We start from the raw sequence: 24,219 nt of genomic DNA on the forward strand, positions 1-24,219 counted from the left end.
TCTACAGGCATACAGTGCTGATATAATATAAATATGGATTATACATGTATTTCCCATATATTTGAAATGATTAAATACAGTATGTTGAAAAAGAGGTTTTAATCTCATGGTGACTTCCTAGTTAAATAAAGACTATACTGTAGAGCTGGGCGATATGGAAAAAAATCGAATATCTCGATATTTTTGACCAAATACATCGATGTCGATATTGCCGCAATATTGTAAGGTTGACATGGTGCTTTAACAAAATATTAACACAATGAGAGTTTTGATAATCACCAACAATCTGGATATAATGACTAAATGGGTAAATGTAAATAAGAAAACAGCTCTAACAGTCTCTACTGTAATGCAACCCTTAACCTTGTTAACACTGTTCCAGTCAAAAATGACAGATTTACACATTCCCTGTACCATAAATATGCCTCAAGACCTTACGATATCCTTCACAAAAGGCATTTGAACACATAAAATTCATTGTGACTACTTTCTTTGAATTTTGAGTGATTTATTCAACTTGGCCACACTTTTTTTTGTTTATGGTCAAAAAATGACCGTCATAGAAAGTGAATGGGAAAGAGTATAATTTTCATCCAGGAGATGAAAGACATCTCCATACACACACTCCTACAACTTTCCTGTGCTTGTGTGCCTGTTCTACACATGAATCATACTTTACACACACATGTACACCCACTCTCTCTCTCTCTCTCTCTCTCACACACACACACACACACACACACACACACACATACACGTTGTAGATGTTAATGTTCTAATAAGGTTCTTTTTACAATAAATGTTCTATTAAAAATACTTTTTGTCATTTTTATTGGTAATTTATGTTAAAATAAGAGCAGTTAAAACTGTCCGGTCAAATTTGACTGAAAACAGTAAATTAAGGGGGACAGCAACGATGTCTGATGTTTAAAGGTTAAAACCAGGAAAAGACAAAACTTGTGTCATATCACGATATTACGATATCCAAAATCTAAAATGATTTCTAGCCTCATATATCGATGTCGATATAATATTGATATATTGTCCATCTCTACTATACTGGTATATACACAATTTAAACTGTAGTAGGCCTAATAATTAAGAATAAAATGACAAGTGGGTCAATATGGCCCCAATGACATCTTGCTACCAAGGGTCTGAGATGACTCTTTACTAATTCTGTCAGTATAACAAAAAAACATTACCACCATGAGCACCACAGATAGGCCTACTCTATAATGTATATGTCTACCCAATGCCAGTAATACGTATATGAAGAGTATTTTTTGATTTTCTGTCCCGTTAGAGGACAATAGGTTACCCTCTATTTTCCTTGGCCTTGGCCTATTTCATGCCAAGGATCAACGACCACTTGATCTCACACACTCACACACACACTCTATCTCTCTCTCTCTCTCTCACGCACGCACGCACGCACGCACGCGCGCGCACACACACACACACACACACACACACACACACACACACACACACACACACACACACACACACACACACACACAGGCCTACTACTTTTAATGTGAGACGCAGGATACATTCTCCACCGGTACAAATTAAATAAAATTACATTTAAATAAAGTACTCATCAAAGCTCAAATGGATAGAATCAACATGTCGGGGGCCCCCTCATCATCACCCATCACCCCCATGGATGTAGGCTGTTGTTGTAAGACCCTCACTCGCTCCTCTGTGACTGTCCCTTTAAGAAAATGCACTTGCAGCCATTTTCTACTCTTTGTGTGGGGTGGATTAGCACTGGGTAGGTACGGGGCGAAACTAGAGCATCAATCGGCACAGAAGACAAGGAAAAAAAGATCAGCAAACATTAGATCGCCGTCGCACACCGCGACACCGTCCGCCCGCCTTCGGATATCGCCGGACGGACATGCAATTTACAGGTATGTGGCAAATGTAGCGATGGATGGAGCCGCATCGCTACAGATGAACGGGGCTGGTGATGTGCGCTGGAGACTGGAGGGCTCGGTTTTTTTTCTCCCTTCCTCCTCGCACTGAGCATCACTCCCGTTACTTCTTATCTGTCCGTGGACAAATAAGATAATAAGGTCGATCGCTGAGAAATCGCCCTCTGTGATCCCAGATTGAGCGTCCCGGTTTTTCGCGGATTATTCTGACACATGAATGGGATTCCCGTTAGCTTAACGTTACATCGGCATCGTAGCTCACACTGAGATGGGTGGGGTGAGGAGAGGGTTCCTGTGTAGCAAGTGCACTGCTGAAAGATCACTGAGAGCTGGGCGATTGTGTGACTAGATACCAGAGAGAAGAGATGTCCGCTATGATATATGGAGGAGAGCGAATATGATGCTTCGGCTCCATTTCACATCACAGCTGTCGCTCGTATTATCATTTTTTTTCCCTTTTTTTTTTTTTCCTTTCTCCTGTATCGCCCCCTAAACCCATCCGACCAGCTGGACACAACATGTTTGATGCATTCTAGACGTTTTCACAGCCATGACGGTAGGCAGGCCTGTTACTGATGACACACAAATGACAGGTCCACCTACTTCCCTTCTCTACACACTGCTCACTGTCATCTTATTCCTGTTCGATTTAGTGATTGGACTCTATCCATCCGCTAACTTCGAGTAGGTCATGAATGTGCTACTGTTGCACTCTCCAGCCCCTCGCCAGCAAGCAGTGATGTAATGATATGCTATGGATGCTGCTGCTAATACCGAGCCTTGCTGAAGGAAAAAATCTGTAAAATAATCCAATCATATTGCTTTCAATTCTTTTTTATAAAGCCACCAAATCACAAATTTGTCTCAAAGTGCACCCGGTTTGGATATGGAAAAAAAAGACCCAAAAAACCTTTTTAATGGTGGAAAAAGGAAGAAAAGCTTCTGAGCATCAGATGAGGGCTTCCTCCCCAAGAGGGCGACAGACATGGAACCCATGTGCTAGCTTATGTTAACGATGGTAGCCTAGAGCAGGGGTCTTCAACGTGTTTTAAGCCAGGACCCCTTAACTGAAAGAGAGACGGATCAGGGACCCCCTACTGCATATATTGTATCAAATGAAGTTGCATATTAATCTAGTCCTACAATAACTTTTAGGGCAGCCTAAAGCATTTATAGATACCTTTTTTTGCATAGAATACTAAGCTATTCAAATAGCCTACTAATTGTTGGCATGTTTTAATGTTAACCCTTAAATGTGAAACAGTCAACCCTTAGGGATGAACTGTATCTGTGGATGGCTACCTCAGTGACTACCTATCACCTATTGGCCAGTAAGCCTACCATCAGTGGGGATTTATATTTGCTAATGATATGTTGGACTCATGTTAAGACTTTATAATTTTTGAAGAAACTTTCAAAAAATAACAATAATTTGGAGGCCCCCCATCCCTGATGATCACTGATTTCCCTCAGTGATATCACTAACATTTGGTGCTTAAAGATAAATTGCCATTGTAAATGGAGCATCTTTGGGTTTATTGGACAAAACAAGACATTTGGGACTCATCTTGAGCTCAGAGAATAGATATTTTCTGTTGTTTATAAACTAAATGAGTAATCTGTAATTTAAAAAAGGATGTGTAGAAAAGAATGTAATCAATAATGAAAATAACCATTAGGCTAGTTATAGCCACGGTTGGGAATTAACTTTATTGTCCACCTGCAGCTGTGGCTGGTGGATTTCACTCAATAGATCACTTAGTGTGTTGCTTTTTGGCTGGTGAGTGAAGCAAATCTAGCAAGCACTTGCATATTTTACCAGCATTTACAGCCCTAGTTATATCAGAATTAGTTTTGTAACATCTGTAAGTAGCCTTGTATATATATCGTACCATATTACAAGCATTAATGTAGCTATAAGCTACCTGATAACAAGATCATGATCAGCCATTTACAGCTGATAATACTGTTGGGTAAATTAAGAGACAAAGACAGAATGACCTAAATAACCAAACCAAGCAGACAAATAAAAGAGAAGTACAGATAAACAGTGCAGGTAAACAGAAACCATTTGTATGTTTTTTCTGACATAAGTGATACTGCACCCTATCCTAAGTACCACCACACATCTAATAAGAAACTTTGATAAACTCAAAGAATATTTAGCAAATTCAATGGCTTGTGATGTTAGGTTTTTGTTTACCATCCTCTCTACATGTCAAGCTTGGTCATGTGACCATCTGCTTATTCATGTGATGGTTATTGGTCTAAAAGGAGAGTGTGACATCATGGGGATTATGAGACGACAGCAGTTTTGCCGCTCTGTTCTCTGAAATGACAATCAGTCTGTCGAATACCTCCGCCAGCCAGCCAGCCAGCCAGCCAGCCAACGTGTGCAGGAGCACATGATGACACACTGTAGACTGGACAGATGTTGCTGGAACACACATGTGACTGGTGTCCGTGTGTGTGTTTGTTATATGGTGTAAATGATCATGTGTGTCTAAATGCTCAAGATTTCCTCCACACTGATTTCATCTTATTATGAGGATGAATATATATTACAAAGCTTGCCTTGGGGGGGGATCCCATTGAGTGGTGTGACCCTGGAGATGACACACTTTCTCTCGCTCTCTGTCTTTCTCTCAGGCAAGATGTTTTACACACACACACACACACACACACACACACACACGCCTAGCAGCACATACTACAAATGCAGCTTTTTGCTATTTTGGTACTGTTCCTACTCATTCCCATTCTTCTTTTGGGTTGTAATATTTTGAGCACTTCCTCAAAGCCCTTGGATCCCTTATGGTTTAGTGCAGTGTTGTCATGAGGAGGTCTGACCCAAGCTCATCATGTATAGTAGCCTTAGTTATAATGTCAAATTGGCCAGAGGCTATTTTGCTATGCATATTTATTGATGATGAACAAGTCCTACTACTTTGTGGGATTTCTAAAAAAGAGTTGTCTTGTGTGGTCTCACTTGGTCGTTCCGGTGTAAAACAGGCCTACAGCTAGGTTACTAAGTGTCCAGAAGGGAATGAAGGGGCCCTTTGCTTTGTAAAGATGCACATGCACACACACACAGACACACCAACTGTTGAACAGAGTCGGGTACAGGGTGGGAAAGTTTATTCAGCCAACCCAGGCTTCAGTCCCCGTCTGTATTCCCAAGCACAGATGGAAGTTTAGTAGCACTGAGCATGTTTGTCTTCGTGACAGAACCCCTTGTAGCGAGCTGCAGTTTTCATTTTCTATAAGCTGAACAGTTAAAAATAACCAGCTCACTCTTCAAAGAATCAGAGAGTGTGTGAATCCAGGTTGTAAAGTCACAGCAGTGGAAAGAATACAGGATTTTTTTTTTTTAACTCAACACATTACAAGGTTAAAGTAGCACAAGGCCTATCGTCTTCATCAGTGTACACCAGTATCATTTATTTACTTATTTAATTTTCAAACTTGCGGTGTATCAAAATGATTAGCTAGTAGGTTAATTGTCACCGGGATGCAGAGCTAGAGTTCAGTAGGGTGACAGCCGCAGGAAAGAAGCTTCCTCTGAACCTGCTGGTTCGGGTGCAGAGAGACCTGAGACGCCTCCCGGACGGGAGTGGGGTCAACAGGCTGTGGTTGGGGTGAGAACAGTCTTTGATGATGCTGCACGCCTTACACATCGGAATAATAAGATTTGACAATATCACTGATGCACATAATGGCAGAACAGAAGATAGAGTGACATAGATTTGACATAGGAAAGCACTAAACCTCACTCAGTTAACTTTTTTACCATTTATATGTGACTGGCTTTTTCTGTGCCAATGCATGTGTCGCTTACTTAAGTTTTATTAGAAGTTTGATAACTCAGCCATCCGTCTAAATTTTGGCCTCAAGACCGGTGGTTTACCTCATGCAAATACAACTTCTGCGTATGCTAACTATGACAGTTTGATGTGACAGGAAACCCCACCCACCTCCTTTTCACGCTATTTGTGATCATACAGTATTAGTGTGCCTGTGCATGTGGGCGTGATCAACATCAATGCGTCTAAATAAATGTATAATGTAAGCGCCTGTCTACGTGTTATGTAGGCTCGGTGGCTACAAGAATGACTTTGTCATTGGGATAGTGATCAATTTCGGAGAAAAACAAATAGAAATATAATCTTTTGAAAATACATAATTATATTACACATTGGCTTTATTTGTCAACATGCTGCTGCTTTGACAGTTACATGTGTTAACTGCAACTTGTGTGTGTAGAAGTATTACTGTGTTTTGGAAGTTGGTAGGTTTATCTATCTAGCTGACTTCCAGGACAAAGAAAAGCTGTTTTTTATGTGCAATGAATATGAAATGACTGTATCCTTTTAACAATTTAACTTTATGCAACACTATACTTTCTGTTACTGCAAGCTGTTTGTCTTGCTATGGCAGGGAGAAGAGAGACAGTCACGTTTAGTTTGATCTGCCTCTTTTCTTTTTGCTGTTTGGCCCCCGGCCCTCTCAGCTCTGGCTGTGCTCTCTCTGGCTGTGAATATTAAGCTGATTATCGCCCTGTCAGCCCTGTCTGCCAGGTCAGACGTAAAACACACAATTCTGAGAGGCACATGATATACGGGTGGGCACATACACGCTGCTTTGGCTGGGCTGGTGTTTTATAATGAGGAAGAGGGCACTGCAATAGCTTTACCGTTTTAAGAGGGGTCTCGCCATTTATTCCGAGGAAGGATCGGATGGAGGGTAATGAATATAGCAGCTGTGGATTTTTAAGCCATAGCATGTGGTACATGTACATTCTGTGTTCATATTTTTGGTTTTCATTCATTCAACCTTTATTTAGAGAAAGAGATCATTGAGGGGCAGCCCTCGTTTGCAATTACATCGAGTCAGTTACAGAGACAAAGAAAGCAACACAGAAAAGGAAGCAACACCATTATGAGAACATAGAAAGACACTAAAACTTTCAGAAATGGAAAAGCAATTTGATAAACAGATCATGATAACCAGGATGCAAAAGAAATATAACTATGTAAAGCAATTATAAGTAGAAGTTTGGAGGTACAAAATCTGATTTTTAAATTGCCAAAAAGGCACAAATGAGTTGATTTTAAGAAAGTATATATATTCACCCCAAATTTATTTTAATTATTAAAAGTACAAAATATCAGCTCGCTTAAAGCTTCTGTGAAAATCCCATTTGCCAGGGGGTCCACTGCCTTTGCAAGATAGCACATTTAGTGTCAAATGTCATTCACTGCCAGACCGTTCTCCGCCTCTCTCAAATCAATGAGATTTCCAGGTCTGGGCATTTCAAGAATTATACGCTTCAAATATGCCTCTAGTCAAATAAAAAGGTAAAAAGGAAACCTTCCCCTCCCCCTGAGCGTTAGTCTGACATTGACATATAGTGAAATGGGAGAGGATACAGGTGCAGAGTGAACACGTACTGCACCACATACCCAAACAGCGTTTTATAAGAGGAAGTGGAGTCTAGACACGTCAAGAGCATATTGAGCGTATTGTTCCTGAGTGAAAAGCATTAACATTGCAGCATCTGACTATAACCATTTCACAGCTGTAAGCATAAACATTCTAAATGTGTCCCAGTTTAGGCAGCCATTTTTCCATTTCAGTACTTTTAGCTAACTATTTAGCTAACTATTTCAACCATTTTCCAATTACTTTTAGCAAAATGTTTCAATCATTTTTACTTTTACTTTGAACTAACTGGTTTAACTTCTCTTCTCGCTTGCTCATTATTTTTGTCTTGCATTCTTAGTTGGTACACATAATGTTCAGCTGTTCTGACTCAATATGTGGATATATTTATTTAACCAAATCATATTCTCTATTTAATCATATCTACTACACAATCTTTCCACGTACCCCCTAGCAGAATAACCCCCTAGGGTACACGTACCCCTGGTTGCATTTTTAGTCCCCTTTTGCATCTTCTGTCTTTCTGTAAGGGAGCTTCTTTTTTGACCATATTTCATATCCTCACTCTCTCTTTCTCTGTTTCTCTCAGACTGGGGTGTTGTGTGAGTGACGCCTTGTTACCATGACGACCCATGTGACCCTGGAGGATGCCCTGTCCAATGTGGACCTGCTGGAGGAGCTGCCCCTCCCGGACCAGCAGCCATGCATCGAACCCCCTCCCTCCTCTATCATGTACCAGGTACACACTCACACCCGCTGTCACCGCCACCCACCAATTATCCCCAGTTGTCCAGTTATTTTCAGTGTATCCCTTTGACTCTTTTCTCCCTCCTTCTGCAGGCTAATTTTGACACCAACTTTGAAGACAGGAATGCATTTGTGACCGGCATCGCCCGCTATATAGAGCAAGCTACAGTCCACTCCAGCATGGTGAGAAATGTGCTCCAGTTTTTAAAAAACAGCACATGCCATGTCTTGGAATCGTGTTGGTTTTTACATCTGATTGGTTGAATCAATTTTCGTTGTCTATCTTGAATAGTTGCTGTTCCCCTTTTCAGTGAACACAACACTGACTGTGGGAAGCAGCCTCACTCCCTTAAAGAGAGCCTTGTTTTGTGTGAATTGATTATCATTTGGCTCTTTTGTTAGGGATTTGGCTAGGCCTGTGGCAGGGCACACACATACACACGCACACTAATGTAGACACACACATCCCTCACACACTAGTGAGGCAGGCAGGCAATGGACCACTAAACCTCTTTCCCCTGATGGTGAATAAGTGGAGAGTGGGATTTGACTGGCAAAGAGGGGAAGTAGAGCTCTATTTAACCTTATTTAATCAGGAAGTCCCATTGAGTTCTATTTAAGGACCCTCCTGTCTTTAGCCAGAGTGATTGAGAAATCTGTCTCACCTACTTCTGAATGGAAGAAATGTTCCCCTGCTAAAATATTTATCAAGCCCTATTCATCCTGGAATATGTGACCTATCTGAGACCTTAGAAATGTTTTGTGCTGTCGAGTGCCTTAGCAAAATTTCCTTTCATGACATACACATATTAAACAAGTATAAGACAAGAAGTAAGAGATTAATAAAGTAAAGGCCTTTGCCAGTTACATATTTGCTGTAACTGCATTAAGAATGAATGATGTCTTTGTTGTATTTTGTCCTTTTGCAGAATGAGATGCTGGAGGAAGGACATGAGTATGCTGTGATGCTTTACACTTGGAGAAGCTGCTCCAGAGCCATTCCCCAGGTAACGCACACACACACACACACACACACACACACACACACACACACACACACACACACACACACACACACACACAGAGTTCAACCTGCAAGTTCCTTATCACTTGGCACCCTGAAAACACAGACAAACCTCATGGAATCGTGCAACTGTGGCACAGGTTGAACACGAAATGTGGCTGTTCTCGTACCAAACCGGACGTCATTCGGCCACCGAATAAGAAGCTGTCAGCGGTTTTCCTGCACTTAAGATAAAGATTAAAGATTTAAGATTAGCTTGCTTTACTGGGTGACTTCATTATTGCTCATAATATGATTTCCCCAAAGTGGACAATTGCAGCTTATACATACATGAAAATAGGAAACCTTGATGGTGGGAAACATATAAGAGAAAAAAATGCCATATGAATCACGTTTACCTGCAAACTAGTCTATATCCTTCATGTTCCACTTCTGGGATTGCTCCGGTGCTGCAGGAAATTCCGCCGGATGCATGTCTTTTCTGTCTCCTTCCGCTTTCCTTGTGTTGGAATTATAAATTTGGTGGATTTGTGAGGACTATGGTTAACTGCTCCTCAGATCTCTGCAGGGTAAATCCAGACAGCTAGCTAGACTATCTATCCAATCTGAGTTTTCTCTCGCAGGAATATTTTGTAGCTGCTCTGTGCGTAGTTTAGCACCGCCCATGATGATTCTTATTGGTTCAAAGAAATGCCTTTTAAACCAGAGCACGTTTTCTTCCCATCCCAAATGCTATGTGGAGTAGCCAGACCGTGGCAAAGCCAGACTACCTGCAAACAAACTATAATGTTGCATGAACTAGCTGAACCAAACACTGTACTACTGCTGCTGCTGGAAAATCAAGCTGTACAATGCCACCCTCTTGTGTTTGCTAGGTGAAATGCAATGAGCAGCCCAACAGAGTGGAGATCTATGAGAAAACGGTGGAGGTGTTAGAACCTGAAGTGACCAAGCTCATGAAGTTCATGTACTTCCAGGTAAAACTCGGCTGCATGACAGTGTCTTTTATATTTTTTGATCAACTGAACCTGAAAAGGTCAAGCGAGACATGCCTAGGCAAAACCCTGCAATTGGGCTCATATAATGAAGTACATTTTCATTTCAGACTGCATGTTTGGTGTCTTTTTGGACACAGAAAGTTGTGTTTTTGTAACTTATTCTAAACATTCCATATATCCTGATTTCTTTGTCTTTACAGCGGAAAGCCATAGAACGTTTCTGTAGCGAAGTGAAGCGTCTGTGTCACGCCGAGAGAAGGAAGGACTTTGTGTCTGAGGCCTACCTGCTCACTCTGGGCAAATTTATTAACATGTTTGCAGTGCTGGACGAACTGAAGAACATGAAGTGTAGCGTTAAGAACGATCACTCTGCCTACAAAAGGTAGTGAACCATAAATGAAGGAATCCTAATGTAGATTAGTCTAGTTAGAGCCAAGGTAACATTTCTCTCCTCCTCTGCCTCCAGGGCAGCTCAATTCTTGAGGAAGATGGCTGACCCTCAGTCCATCCAGGAGTCTCAGAACCTCTCAATGTTTTTAGCCAACCACAACAGGATCACTCAGGTTGGTGTGCAGACTCTAGACTGTCTTTACAGCGAGTGGTGTAAAAATGTCTAACTATGGATTGTAAGGACATGGAGGAAGCTTTACTAACTGAATTTAATAGTTTTTGTAGGATGTACTGCATTTGTAAAATGATTCAAGGCTGCTTTTTCAGTGTATCTTTGTAGAAAAAAAGGCCTTTGATTAAAAGGTACCTGCACATATTTAGTTTTTATTATTTTTTTTTTACCTTTATTTAACCAGGAAGAGACTCATTGAGATTAAAAATCTCATTTTCAAGAGTGTCCTGGCCAAGACAGGCAGCAGTACAACCACACACACACACACACACACACACACACACACACACACACACACACATACAAACACAAAATACACAAAAACACTAAAAACATAAAACAACTGAAACAGCAAATCCCTCTAAGTCGACCAGAATCCTAAACACATCAGGCAAAACATCTGCTGCCAGATGTGGCTGCCTCCAAGTCAATCAACATCCTCTTAACAGCCACCAATGAGATCAGCTCAGTAAGTTTCATGGATTTCTGTAACTTGTTCCATGTAGAGGGAGCAGCAAACTTAAAGGCCTTTTCCCCCACTCAGTTCTAACCTTTGGAACAGACAGAAGGAAAAGATCCTGGGAACGAAGATTGTAAGTCCCGGTACTATTTACACTGATATAGGTCAGAAGGTAGGATGGAAGGAGTCCTAAAATAGCCTTGTATATAAAGGTATGCCAGTGTTGAAGTCTCCGTGTTGATAAAGAAGGCCATCCAACACGTTCATACAGTTCACAATGGTGAGTGAGGGCTTTCATACCAGTGATGAACCTCAGAGATCCATGGTATACAGTGTCCAGTGCATGGAAACTTTGAGATGAAGCATGCATGTATAAAACATCACCATAGTCAAGTACAGACAAAAGTGGCAGCGACCAGCCTCTTTCTAGATTTGAACAAAAGGCAGGTAATATAACAATTACTGCATCATTCTAAACGGAAATGACTCAAGGCTAGCAAGATGAGCGGATAAATGACTCACATTTGTACAAGTGACGTGAGGTTGTGCAGTCTGAATAAAAGTGTCTTACGGAGCAATTTTAGCTATTAACCTAAACATTAACATCTGTTCTGCTGAACAACCTGTATTCAACTTACATATTTGCTCTTTACAGTCAGATATTGATATTAAAGTAAGATATAAATAAATCAGTCCAATGACAGACACTAACCAGTTCAGTGCCGAACATAATAACATAAACATAACATCAAATATTGCATGGTCCATTATAAATTCAGCATTTTGAATGACTAAAAGGCCCATAGAAAGCCCATTCGACACATAATGAATTTTTTTTTTCTGATTGCTTCTTTTTGAGTTTCAAGCTTTTCATGCAGTGTTGTCAATGTCAGTATTTATGTGTATTTATGTCTATTTGCAGGGTAGAATAAAATGCCTTTCTGGCATTTGCATGTAAATTACTGTATGTGAAGATGACCTGTTGTTCTGTTTCTGTAGTGCCTGCACCAACAGTTGGAGGTGATTCCCGGCTACGAGGAGCTTTTGGCAGACATTGTCAACATCTGTGTAGACTATTATGAGAACAAGATGTATTTGACACCCAGTGAGAAACACATGCTGCTTAAGGTACACACATCCTTACCTGCTGCCCACCTGTATCAGTCAATAGCGTGCTCTTTAGCTGGCTAAATGTCCTTTGCGGATGTAAAACAAACCACCACTGTGTGTGTGTGTGTGTGTGTGTGTGTGTGCGTGTGCGTGCACGTGCGCGTGTGTGTGTGCCCGGTCAGGTGATGGGCTTTGGTCTGTACCTGATGGATGGGAACGTCAGTAATATCTATAAACTCGATGCCAAAAAGAGGATCAACCTGAGCAAGATTGACAAGTTCTTCAAAGTAAGGCTATTGCTTTCTTGGCATCTCTTTTATCCAGAGTTGTATTTGTGTGCATGACGTGATAGTGAGACATTTTTTCCCTGTGTTTTTCAGCTTCAAGTGGTGCCACTCTTTGGAGACATGCAGATAGAGTTGTCGCGCTACATTGAGACAAGTGCCCACTACGAAGAAAACAAGTCCAAGTAAGGGGACCTGTCTAGACATCTATAAACCCTCGTGCACAGAAATGCTCTCAAGCACAAAAGCAGCAATTCTTGACCGCCATGCCATCTGCTATCGCCCACCCCCAACCCTACCATCTTCTCCATTTTGTGCCCAGGTGGACGTGCACCCAGAGCAGCATCTCGCCACAGTACAACCTGTGCGAGCAGATGGTGCAGATCAGGGAGGACCACATCCGCTTCATCTCGGAGCTGGCACGCTACAGCAACAGCGAAGTGGTGACGGGCTCGGGCCTGGACAGCCAGAAGTCGGACGAGGAGTACCGAGAGCTGTTCGACCTCGCTCTCAGGGGTCTGCAGCTGCTGTCCAAGTGGAGCACGCACGTCATGGAAGTTGTGAGTAAAGCAAAGGGTTGCTGTGTTTCCCCCAGTGTATTGCAAGCCTGGTGGCCCACCGGGCCTAAGTTGCCCCCCCCCCCCTCCCCCCCCCCCAGGCCTAAGCCACTGGGAATAGTTTTTTAATGTATTTTTAAGACGTTTTTTAAACTACAGTTACTGTGGGGCGGCTTGGTTGGAAACTTAGACGTAGTCATGTTTTTTTAAATTTCCAGTTAGCTTCAAGCTGAGACTTAATGTAGGGCCCTATGGAATCTGTTTAGATTTTTTAAATTCTCAATTTCGCAATTCCGTCCATGATTCTGTTATTACAGAAACTATTGGGCTCTACTCTATCAATGCTGCCATCAGTCTGGAACTGGGCCAAGCCAGGCCCTCTTTAAAAAAAGACACTTGCCACCCGTCTAAACAACTTTTCTGGGGGAGAACCTGGGTTGATTGTGTTTGTGTGTGGAAAAATGCTTGTGCAACAGGCAATATGCGTGGGCTTAGGTATGAAAAGTTAGTGGTTTTGTCATCGATTGTTGTAGCTTTGATCTATTTATAGCTCTCCTTGTCTCTTTCAGTACTCGTGGAAGCTGGTCCATCCCACGGATAAATTCTGTAACAAGGACTGTCCAGGCACAGCGGAGGAGTACGAACGAGCCACGCGATACAATTACACCAGTGAGGAGAAATTTGCCCTGGTGGAAGTCATTGCCATGATCAAAGGGCTGCAGGTAAAACACTGGTAGCCCTGACAGGTGTTGAGTAGCTTCGTGTTGATGCTCCCAACAGCTGGTGGTGGAAGGACATTTTTAAAACTTGTGCATAGATGAGTAGATATGAGTAGATAAGCTTATTTAGTCAGAAAATTGTATCAAACATGAGAAATTATCCACTAACCATTTTTTAATGTCATCCATTGTTAACCTTAAAGAAATAGTTCGACATTTTGTTACATTTTATTTCTAGCTGAGAGTTAGATGAGAAGATCAGTTCTGCTCTTATACGTGTCCGCTAAATATGAAGCTAGAGCCAGAAGACGGATAGCTTAGCTTAGCATAAAGACTGGGAACGGGGGGGGGGGAGTGTATCTATTCTTAGTTTTTAGATTTTTCAGCGAGGGAGAAGGAGTAAATGTAATATAGGTATGTATATGGAAGCATTTTTAAAGGCATACTATGTAGTTTCCATTTTTTCGCCAACGAGTGAAAGCCTGACCGAGTGGGACTCTTGTCCAGTTCCTCACGTGGTCAGTTTCTCGTTTTCTTTTCCTTGACTCTTCCGACCACGCTTTCTTTGTTTTCTTCGTTTTCTTCGTCGACTCTGCCATGATTCACGTCTGAAATGCGTGCTAGTGTCTTCCATAGAGGCTGCTTCTTATATGTTGTTGATGTATGTGACGTCGTGGTTCTCGTGAGATTTGGCGGGGCGCCACCTCTCAAACCTGCATTGCTGGTTTTGCCAGCAGCGTCCCCCCCTGCTTTGCTATCGGGATGATTCCCCCTACTACGAGTTCGTTTACCATCGAAATGACTTTGAAGCTGTTATATTAAGGTACAGATCTTGCATAGTGTGCTTTTAATTAAGTAATTGAACCGTTTGTGGAAAAAACATATCAGACACAAATTATTATTCAGAGCTGAGTGGTTTTATGTCCTAAAACGTGTCTGGAGGGCATCTTTAATAGACACATATGAGCATAAGTGGTATTGGGCTTCTCATCTAACTCTCTTTCAGAAAGTGAATAAGTGTATTTCCCAGAGCTGATGGCCAGTAGCCATTATGACCAAGATGTCAGTGCTGATCACGGTGCTGTGTAATGACCTGTGTAGGTTCTGATGGGCCGAATGGAGTCAGTGTTTAACCAGGCCATCAGGAATACCATCTACGCAGCGCTGCAGGACTTTGCCCAGATGACCCTCCGAGAGCCTCTGCGCCAGGCTGTACGCAAGAAGAAGAACGTCCTCATTAGGTATGCACGCACAATGATGATCTGATCAAATGTACTTTAAACGTAATCTCGTGGCTCTTGTCTTAAAGAGCTCACGCACTTCTCTAATCCTGTTTTCTTCATCTGTAGTGTTCTTCAGGCCATCCGAAAGACAGTCTGTGACTGGGATGGTGCGAGGGAACCTCCAAATGACCCGTGCCTGAGGGGGGAGAAGGACCCAAAAGGTGGATTCGACATCAAAGTGCCACGCAGGGCTGTAGGACCCTCCAGCACACAGGTAAGACAGGAAATAGATCAGGCTGCTTGAGGAAAGAAGCCAACAGAATGCTGTTGGTTAGAGCTGCACCATATGAGGAAAATATGCAATATGCGATAACATTGTTGAATATCCCGCTAACGATATTACTTGCGATAAATAAACAGATATTAAAGTGTACTCAGTTCTGCATTTCTGCTGCTTTCAGTATTCTGCTAAAACAGTGGTCTTCAAGTCAAGGACCCCTTGACTGAAAGAGAGAGAGATCATGGACCCCCTACTACATATATTGTATAAAATTACGTTGCATAATAACTGGGCCTACAATAAACGTGTAGGGTGACCTAAAGCCTTATACCTTTTTAGTGCAAACAATAATATAAGCTATTAAAATAATAATTGTTGGCATGAATAATGTTCTAATGTTACAGTAAACATACCTGTGGAACAGTAAATCCTTAGGATTACCTGTATCCTTAGTGACTACCTTACCTATAGGCCAGTAAACCATCATCAATGTTTTTTTCACAAACAGGCTGATTTATATTTGTTAATATGTTGGATTCATGTTGAGACATTTTCATTTTTGAAAAACCTTTACAATACTTTGGTGGCCCCCCTGACCCCCACGGGTCCCGGACCCCCTGCTAAAATACAACAAATTGCTTGTTGGCTTTAAAACAAATGAAAGGAAATAATTTAACAATTAATAATTATTAATAACATTCTTTTATTGAACAAATTGAACATTAAGTTGAATATAAAAGGCAGCACTAAAAAAAAGAATGACCGTTACATTTTAAAGTGCAGTTTTGTACTGATATTTTCACTCTGAGTGACTTTCAGGATATGTCACAGCCTTTCACGATGTGCTTATATCTGACTGAAACAAAATGTTTGACTGAAAACATCCCCATCTGGTCTGAACTGGAATCACAAGGGTTCTAATGTTCACATATCTTCTGACTTCACATTTATTTTCCTCCCAAATAGTTCTTATTTTTTCACTTGAATCAACTCCATGCTACATGCAAAGGATAATCAGAAAATGGCAGCCATGCTAAATAATGAGGTGGCAAATGATGAGTAATGGTTCATTTCATTTGCCTCCTAAAACTGTGGTTTTTATCTTTGTACCTTTGTCTTCCATCCGCAGCTGTACATGGTGCGCACCATGCTGGAGTCATTGATAGCAGATAAGAGTGGCTCGAAGAAGACTCTCCGCAGCAGTCTGGATGGACCCATAGTGGTGGCCATAGAAGACTTCCACAAGCAATCCTTCTTCTTCACACACCTGCTCAACTTCAGCGGTGACTACAAAGTCTCAGAATATTGCAATTGCAAACAAACTGAAATGACAAAAACTGTATAATTGAAGCAGCTCTTGTACAAATTACCTGATGCGTTTTCAAATGAGTTACAATTACCTGTAGATCTGCGAACATTTAATTTATTTTATTTATAAAGGACAACGCACATTAATCAACATTATTGTAAATGTTCCAGATGTTAGCCAGCCGGCTAATTTTCAACTGTAGTCCTTTGGCCAGATGTTTTAAGACTGGATCAACAGTAAACAGCAAGGCATTAGTACAGGTTAAAATGTACAGACAGAAGTCAATCAGACAACATAAAGACATCTAGAGCAACAAAAGAAGCTTTCTCAAGAAGCCATGCAGAGCGACATGAAGCAGCAAGACATTATTACAGTTACACATCAACAGAATCCACATTCAGTACAGGAAGTCATGCAAAAGACTCAGCCAATCAACACAGATTAGAACCATTTTAAAGGTAATTCCTTCATTTTCTGTACCCTGCTTGCGTCCTTCCTCCGCCCAGAGGCCCTGCAGCAGTGCTGTGACCTGTCCCAGCTGTGGTTCCGAGAGTTCTTCCTGGAGCTGACCATGGGTCGCAGAATCCAGTTCCCCATTGAGATGTCCATGCCCTGGATCCTCACCGACCACATCCTGGAGACCAAGGAGCCCTCCATGATGGAGTAAGACAAAACTTCCATTGACAAACACATTATGTTTGTACCTTGAGAAAACAGACTGCATTGTAACTACAATTCTCCCTCCTCCAGATACGTGCTGTATCCTCTAGACTTGTACAACGACAGTGGCTACTACGCTCTCACTAAGTTCAAGAAGCAGTTCCTTTATGATGAAATCGAGGCTGAGGTAAAAATCTTACGGCCATTGCTTGAATACATTTGCAGCGATCTTTACCTCGGTGTTGCTCTTTAAAAACAGTTTTTCTTATCCTCAGGTTAACCTCTGCTTCGATCAGTTCGTCTACAAGTTAGCAGATCAGATATTTGCCTACTACAAAGCAATGGCTGGAAGGTAGGAGAAGTGACTTTCCTCTGTATACGCTTGGAGCTACTGGCAGACATTGTCTCTGCAAAGTTCATCGACTAAATCACATGTGTTTCACAGCGTCCTCCTAGACAAGCGCTTCAGAGCAGAGTGTAAAAACTATGGCGTGATCATCCCATACCCTCCATCAAACCGCTACGAGACGCTGCTCAAACAGAGACACGTACAGGTACTGGGCACATGGAATGCAGTCCTCTATGGCTCATCTAGGGCGTCATTGTTTCTGTTCTACTCCATATATGTATGGATACAGACCGACAGCCAGTGTGTTGTACCGTATTTGTTAACCATTCCTCCGGTGTCTTGCAGCTGCTGGGTCGCTCTATTGACCTGAACCGTCTGATCACCCAGAGGATCTCAGCAGCCATGTACAAGTCTATGGACCACGCCATCAGCCGCTTTGAGAGTGAGGACCTCACCTCCATAGTGGTAAAATCACACACCACAAACTAACATCTAATCAACTTTGTGTTCTCACTAGTCTATATCGACGATTTCACTCTGTTGTTAGAATACACATTACACACAGGTCTGAATTACACACACATGCTCAATACCTCTACATGCACTAATGGAGAGATGTCAGAGTGAGGGGGCTGCAGTTGGGGGTTCAGTGCTTTGCTCCAGAGCACCTTGGCAGTGGCCAGGAGGTGAACTGGCACCTCTCCAGCTACCAGTCCACCACCATACTTTGGTCCGTATGGGTTCCCAACCCAACTCCCTACAGACGATTGTGATTGGTTTAAAGAAATGCCAATAAACCAGAGCACGTTTTCCTCCCATCCCGGAATGCTGTGTGGACTAGCCAGACCCTCCTGCGCAACGCTGTGGAGGAAGGTCTGGCAGAGAGACTATGTTCTCATGCACTTCCTGTCTCCCTCGTCGACAGGAGTTGGAGTGGCTGCTGGAGATCAACAGACTAACCCACCGGCTCCTGTGTAAGCACCTGACCCTGGACAGCTTCGACGCCATGTTCCGCGAGGCCAACCACAACGTCTCCGCTCCCTACGGACGAATCACGCTCCACGTCTTCTGGGAGCTCAACTTCGATTTCCTCCCCAACTACTGCTACAATGGATCAACAAACCGGTCAGTTTGTAGAGTTTTTCATGGCTCAGAAGGTGCCTTTGGGGGGGACAGATATGAAGCGGGGGTCTGGGGGTCCTCCCCCAGGAAATTTTCAGCATTAAAAACTTAATTTCCTGCATTCAAATACATTTACAGGGACAGATTTATGGTGAAAACATCTTAATTTATCGCAAGGAAAATACAAAAATTCTGCAGGTAACAATTCAGAATTTTAAATATAATGGAATATAATGCATTAAGAGAAGGGGGGCTTTTGCATCCAACTACAATTGACCACAAAGTCCAGTTCATTTGATCAGTATGAACAGGCCACAACCGTATCTTTTTCCCAAGGAGCATGTTTTGCTCCTCAGTTGAAAAATGTAGGAGTGACTTACATAAGGTAACTGCTATTACTGTTGTAGCTTAATTTGTACAATAATACAATAGTGTTATGAATACAAAACATTATGAAGTGTAATGTTTTCTAATTTGAAATATTGATAAATAAATTGTCAGTGATGTTGAATAGCCTATAGGTCTACAGTAGTGTAACGGACCGCCCCTACTGTTGGCAGGCATGTGAATCGCGGATTCAATGTAATTATGTAACCATCATGGTGTGAAATACAGTTTAACTGCTGCTGTTACGTGAACGGGGCTCAGCAGAGAGGCGGAGCGGGACGACGTCTCTGCAGCTTACGTACTAACGTACGGCTCGCATCAGGTGTTAAAACAAACTGTACCAAAACACGGTAAAAAGTATTTAAAGCAGCCATATTATGCTCATTTTCCGGTTCATAATTGTATTTTAAGGTTGTACCAGAATAGGTTTACATGGTTTAATTTTCAAAAAACACCATATTTGTGTTGTACTGCAGTGCTCTCTCTCACTGCTGCAGATCCTCTTTTCAGCTGGTCTCTGTTTTAGCTACAGAGTGAGACCTCTTTTCTTCTTCTTCTTCTGTACTATCTTTGATTGCACTGCACATGCCCAGTAGCTCAGATGTAGATCATGTCAGCTAGCTAGCTCCATAGACAGTAAAAGAAAGGCTGTTTCTACAACTTCGGTCAGTTACAAGGCAGGATTAGCTGGGAGACTTCTAAATGAGGGCACACATGGAAGTAGTTCTTTTGTAGATTATGGTGAACTTGTGTGTGTTGTAGCAGTGCTTTGCTATTGAGAATGAGGTAGCATGCTAGCGTTAGCATGCTAGCGTTAGCATTAGCGTTAGCATGCTAACGCTACGAGCTAATGGTTGCGTTTAGCCTGCCTTTTTTCGGCTTGTGACGTCACAAGCTGTGCTGATTTTGAACAGCTCACCCAGAGACTGAAGACAGGACACATTCAGAAACCGTATCTCACTCTAAACAGCATGGATGGATTTTTTTCAAAGTTTGTATGTGTGTGGAAGCACCAGAGACACAACATAACACCCCAAATCCCAGAAAAAGTGATTTTTTCATAATATGGGCACTTTAACGCTACTACGAGACGTTTTTACAGGTTATGAAACTGTCTCAATGTAATACTGATAGATGGCAGCACGGCCCTGTCTCTATGCAGGAACAACCCTGAGTTTGGAGGGGTGGGGGGGAAATCAAAAAATGTATGTATTGTGATTTCTTTTTGCAACAATTGATTATTTTCCCTAGAATCAATATTTTTTTATCTATTTCTTTTTTTTAACCAATGATTCACCTAAATATTTTCTGTTTTATATGATAACCCTGACAGCGACTACATCATATCCGTTTCCAGAACAACAGACTGAAAGCAGAAAATCCATGTTATGTACTTCTTTACAAAGTAAATAAATGTCAGACTGACTATCTGACATGTGATGTGCATTCTTCTCGCAATACTCAATACTGTCGAATCGCAATACTCCTAGAATCGCAATAAATGAAAATCGAATCGACCCCCATGTGTCATGAAAGAATCGAATCGGGACAAAAGCACATGGTCCCAGCCCTGTCAGTTTGTTGGTGTATGTTTGTAGTGATACGTGTTTTAAAAGCTGTTATTTTCTCTTTGGGTTTTAAACATTGATTTCTCTACAGCTTTGTACGTACAGCCATTCCCTTCACCCAGGAGCCTCAAAGGGACAAGCCAGCCAACGTGCAGCCTTACTACCTGTATGGGTCCAAGGTACGGTGCCACTGATGACTTGAATTTGATATCACAGAAAAGATTTTCCTAGTCTTGTTGCAGCATGTGTAAAGGAAAGCTGTCTTCCTATTGCTCTATTGATTAACCCAGCTTCTGTTTCCTCCTCTCTTCTCAGCCTCTGAATATTGCCTACTCCCACATATACAGCTCCTACAGAAACTTTGTTGGCCCGCCCCACTTTAAGACCATCTGCCGTCTCCTTGGTTACCAAGGCATTGCTGTAGTGATGGAGGAGCTGCTAAAGATTGTCAAGAGCCTGGTATTTTATCTTCATTTTCCATCGCATCCCTAAAAACACATTTTCTTTCTTAGTGTGCTGAATCCTTACAGTGATGTTTTTTGTTTTGTTCTCTCTTTGTGCCCTCTCTTCCCTTTGCCTGCTACGTTCTATCTATCTTCCATGTTGTCACTTTGCAGTTACAGGGCACCATCCTGCAGTACGTAAAAACACTGATAGAAGTCATGCCCAAGATCTGCCGCCTACCACGCCATGAGTACGGCTCTCCAGGTGACCTTACAGTCCCCACTGTTACACTGTTACACAGTGCATGTGGGGTTATATCTGTAGAATTTATAACATCAATTTTTATGCCATTAAAGCTGTATTTAGTTATACTTATAACATGTAGATGCATAGAAGAGTGGAGACAGAAATGCATTTACAAATGTATCTGAAAGCGAAAGCTTACTTGAGTCAGTATTATTGGGCAGTTGGATCTGTTTTTATTCAGTTTTTTGCACTTCAATGCAGTTCCGTTCCCATTTTCCTACTCCTTGCTAACCACTTTGTGCACATGCTTCAGTACCTCTTTGAGTGCAGTCAGGGCTTGGAAACATTACTGGAATAAGATATTACTTGGAGCAGCAGTAAAACATTTGCAGCACATAGCCAGCAGAAGAAAAGGCTGACAACATAAAACAACCCTACATCAACAGCCAGCAGTGAGGAAAATAGCAACTCTGCTACAGTGGTAAACAAGTGTTGGATAGGGGGTATAATATAACTAAATAAAATAAATATACACTCAAAGTTATAAATTATCCAATACAGAAATAAATTTAAGGACAGCAATGCTTTAAAATGTAGTCAAGGCATACAAAAGTGTCCCATTTAAAGTGTAGAAGATGCTTACCTTTTCTGCCAACTTCCTTCTCCTACTCAACTGTAGTTCCTGACATGAATGTGAGCTGTTTAGCAGATTAGAGGCCAGTCAGATGGCATAGCCTACTGTATCCAGAGATGGCAAAAGTACTCACTTCCCGTACTCAAGTAGAAGTACAGATAACTTGTGTTAAAAAATACTCTGGTAAAAGTAGAAGTACTGATTTAACTTCTTTACTCAAGTAAAAGTAACAAGTACAGGCTTGGAAATTTACTTAAAGTATAAAAGTAAAAGTAGCCTTGCGAATGACAACCATTTTTTATGCAAAGCTACCTGGACCACACTAATGTTACTAGAGAAGCTGAGAAACTTCAGTGGACATGGAAATAAAATGCTCTTATATGCCATTGCCTACACTTTAAATGGATGTCTGCCAATATGCCTAAAACATCACATATATGATTATTGTGACAGAGACTGGGACTCCAGGTTAATACGATTCTGACTGAGTGGAAAGATATGAATTCAGTTGTGATTCTGTGAGAATTCACAGATTCAGTTTCTCTTTTTTAATCTTCCCCTTAACATTTAAAGGAATCTACACGTACTGTATGGCTGTGTCTCATTCCGCATACTTCCATCAGTACACTGCTAATGGTCACTGACCACTTACTGCCGTAGTGCCCACTTTCGATGGTTAGCATTGTCCCAAAATGAACACTTATGTTAAAACACTTACCGGAAATGAAGAGCGGGATAAACGTGATGAACGCAACACACGTGAACACGATTTTCCAGCCCGCTTTCCTGTATGCAAATGAGGAGTGGCCAGCTCGGCTCGCCGCCTCTCAAAATCTGACGAAAATCTTTTAAACTGACCTTTGTCGATCTAAAATGAAGACAGATTCAGCAACTGTACGGCCTATTTCTCGCTTAAAATGTTTTCACAAACACGTTTCGGTGAACTATTTTCGTAAAATACAAGATCGTATTCCGTCTGAGCCGCCATGACAGTCGTTGGAAATTCTCGAGCAGCCAGACCCACGTGACGCGTTCGTCCAATCAGCTGCCGGTCAGGGGCTCCCTTTCGCTTTGTAGTCAAGATGGCGCCCGTTTAGTGCGAGTAGGGTCCATCGTTCCACACTGACATTTTTAGACTGTTTTTAGGGGCTCATCGGGTACTTTCAGTGCACTGACTTTTTGCGTTATCTACACTTTATACTTAAAACTAAGTGTTTTGAAGTGTGCAGGTAGGCGGTTTGAGACACAGTCACTGTGTGTGTGCTCAAATATGGCTTCTGGAAAGAAAATAAAGGATAAAATATGAATTACTAAACAGACATTAATTAAGAAGTTCCCCATACTTTTACAGTCATTCTTGATACTATCTCAAACATCTCTCTCAGATATGGCCATGGATGATTGGGAATGTCTTGCTGCTTGTCTGCCGAATCTCTGGGATCTCCGTTTTCTTCATTTTCAATCATGTTGCCGTCCATACTACTATGTGCTAATGTTATCGCCATCAAGCCGCAATGATTCGCAATTTGCAGCGAATGAATGCCGCCGAATCTGTCGAGTCATCTTGTAGTGGTGCGTCAAATATTCCAATCCAATTAGAATGAATTTGGTATTGATGACGCGAAAAGTAATAACGGTAACTCCACTGAAATTATTTGAAACTAAAGTAACGAACCAATTTTGTAAAATGTAAGGAGTAGAAAGTACCGAAATTCGTGTTAAAAATGTAAGGAGTAAAAGTAAAAAGTCAGCACAAAAATAAATGGTAAAGTAAAAATATCTGAAAAATCTACTTGAGTACAGTAACGAAGTATTTGTACTTCGTTACTTCCCATCTCTGACTGTATCCCTATGAGGAGGGTTTAGTAATATGTAGATTACTGATGTTCTGTACCTGGCTGACTGCCTGTGATCTTACTGGCAGCACATCCACCCGTCCTCTGCGCTAAGGGCCTGATGCTCGGACCAAACGTGGCTCATCAGGGCAACTGCTTGGCTGCACGTTTGACTGTAGCATCAAAACGGTGGTTCAATCATAGATTTTGTTTTAACAAAACTGTGGATTTAGCGAGGTGTCATGGCTGTATTTTT

At 41.7% G+C, this 24,219-nt stretch overlaps 1 protein-coding gene across 6 annotated transcripts in view; it reads left to right on the plus strand.

Annotated features, from left to right (window-relative positions):
• The first annotated feature begins 1,673 nt into the window (after window positions 1-1,673).
• cyfip2 (cytoplasmic FMR1 interacting protein 2) overlaps window positions 1,674-24,219 on the plus strand; it is a 29,547-nt gene continuing 7,001 nt past the window's right edge. For 5 of the 6 annotated variants that reach the window (XM_031302519.2, XM_031302520.2, XM_036005107.1 and 2 more), the window contains exons 1-24: window positions 1,674-1,919; window positions 7,975-8,124; window positions 8,226-8,315; window positions 9,062-9,139; window positions 10,032-10,133; window positions 10,355-10,536; window positions 10,621-10,717; window positions 12,236-12,364; window positions 12,529-12,633; window positions 12,727-12,815; window positions 12,953-13,190; window positions 13,757-13,909; window positions 15,008-15,147; window positions 15,256-15,403; window positions 16,539-16,692; window positions 17,225-17,381; window positions 17,469-17,565; window positions 17,654-17,730; window positions 17,824-17,932; window positions 18,073-18,192; window positions 18,653-18,852; window positions 20,896-20,983; window positions 21,120-21,263; window positions 21,422-21,512. In XM_031302519.2, the coding sequence (XP_031158379.1) occupies window positions 8,008-8,124; window positions 8,226-8,315; window positions 9,062-9,139; window positions 10,032-10,133; window positions 10,355-10,536; window positions 10,621-10,717; window positions 12,236-12,364; window positions 12,529-12,633; window positions 12,727-12,815; window positions 12,953-13,190; window positions 13,757-13,909; window positions 15,008-15,147; window positions 15,256-15,403; window positions 16,539-16,692; window positions 17,225-17,381; window positions 17,469-17,565; window positions 17,654-17,730; window positions 17,824-17,932; window positions 18,073-18,192; window positions 18,653-18,852; window positions 20,896-20,983; window positions 21,120-21,263; window positions 21,422-21,512 (2,905 nt within the window). In that variant the 5' untranslated portion in view covers window positions 1,674-1,919; window positions 7,975-8,007. Of the gene's footprint in view, window positions 1,920-4,258; window positions 4,401-7,974; window positions 8,125-8,225; window positions 8,316-9,061; window positions 9,140-10,031; window positions 10,134-10,354; window positions 10,537-10,620; window positions 10,718-12,235; window positions 12,365-12,528; window positions 12,634-12,726; window positions 12,816-12,952; window positions 13,191-13,756; window positions 13,910-15,007; window positions 15,148-15,255; window positions 15,404-16,538; window positions 16,693-17,224; window positions 17,382-17,468; window positions 17,566-17,653; window positions 17,731-17,823; window positions 17,933-18,072; window positions 18,193-18,652; window positions 18,853-20,895; window positions 20,984-21,119; window positions 21,264-21,421; window positions 21,513-24,219 lie in introns of those variants that run through there. The other variant, XM_031302522.2, reaches the window with a different exon arrangement.

The sequence above is a fragment of the Sander lucioperca genome, chromosome 1, assembly GCF_008315115.2.
Source record: "Sander lucioperca isolate FBNREF2018 chromosome 1, SLUC_FBN_1.2, whole genome shotgun sequence".
Classification (NCBI taxonomy): Eukaryota; Metazoa; Chordata; class Actinopteri; order Perciformes; family Percidae; genus Sander; species Sander lucioperca.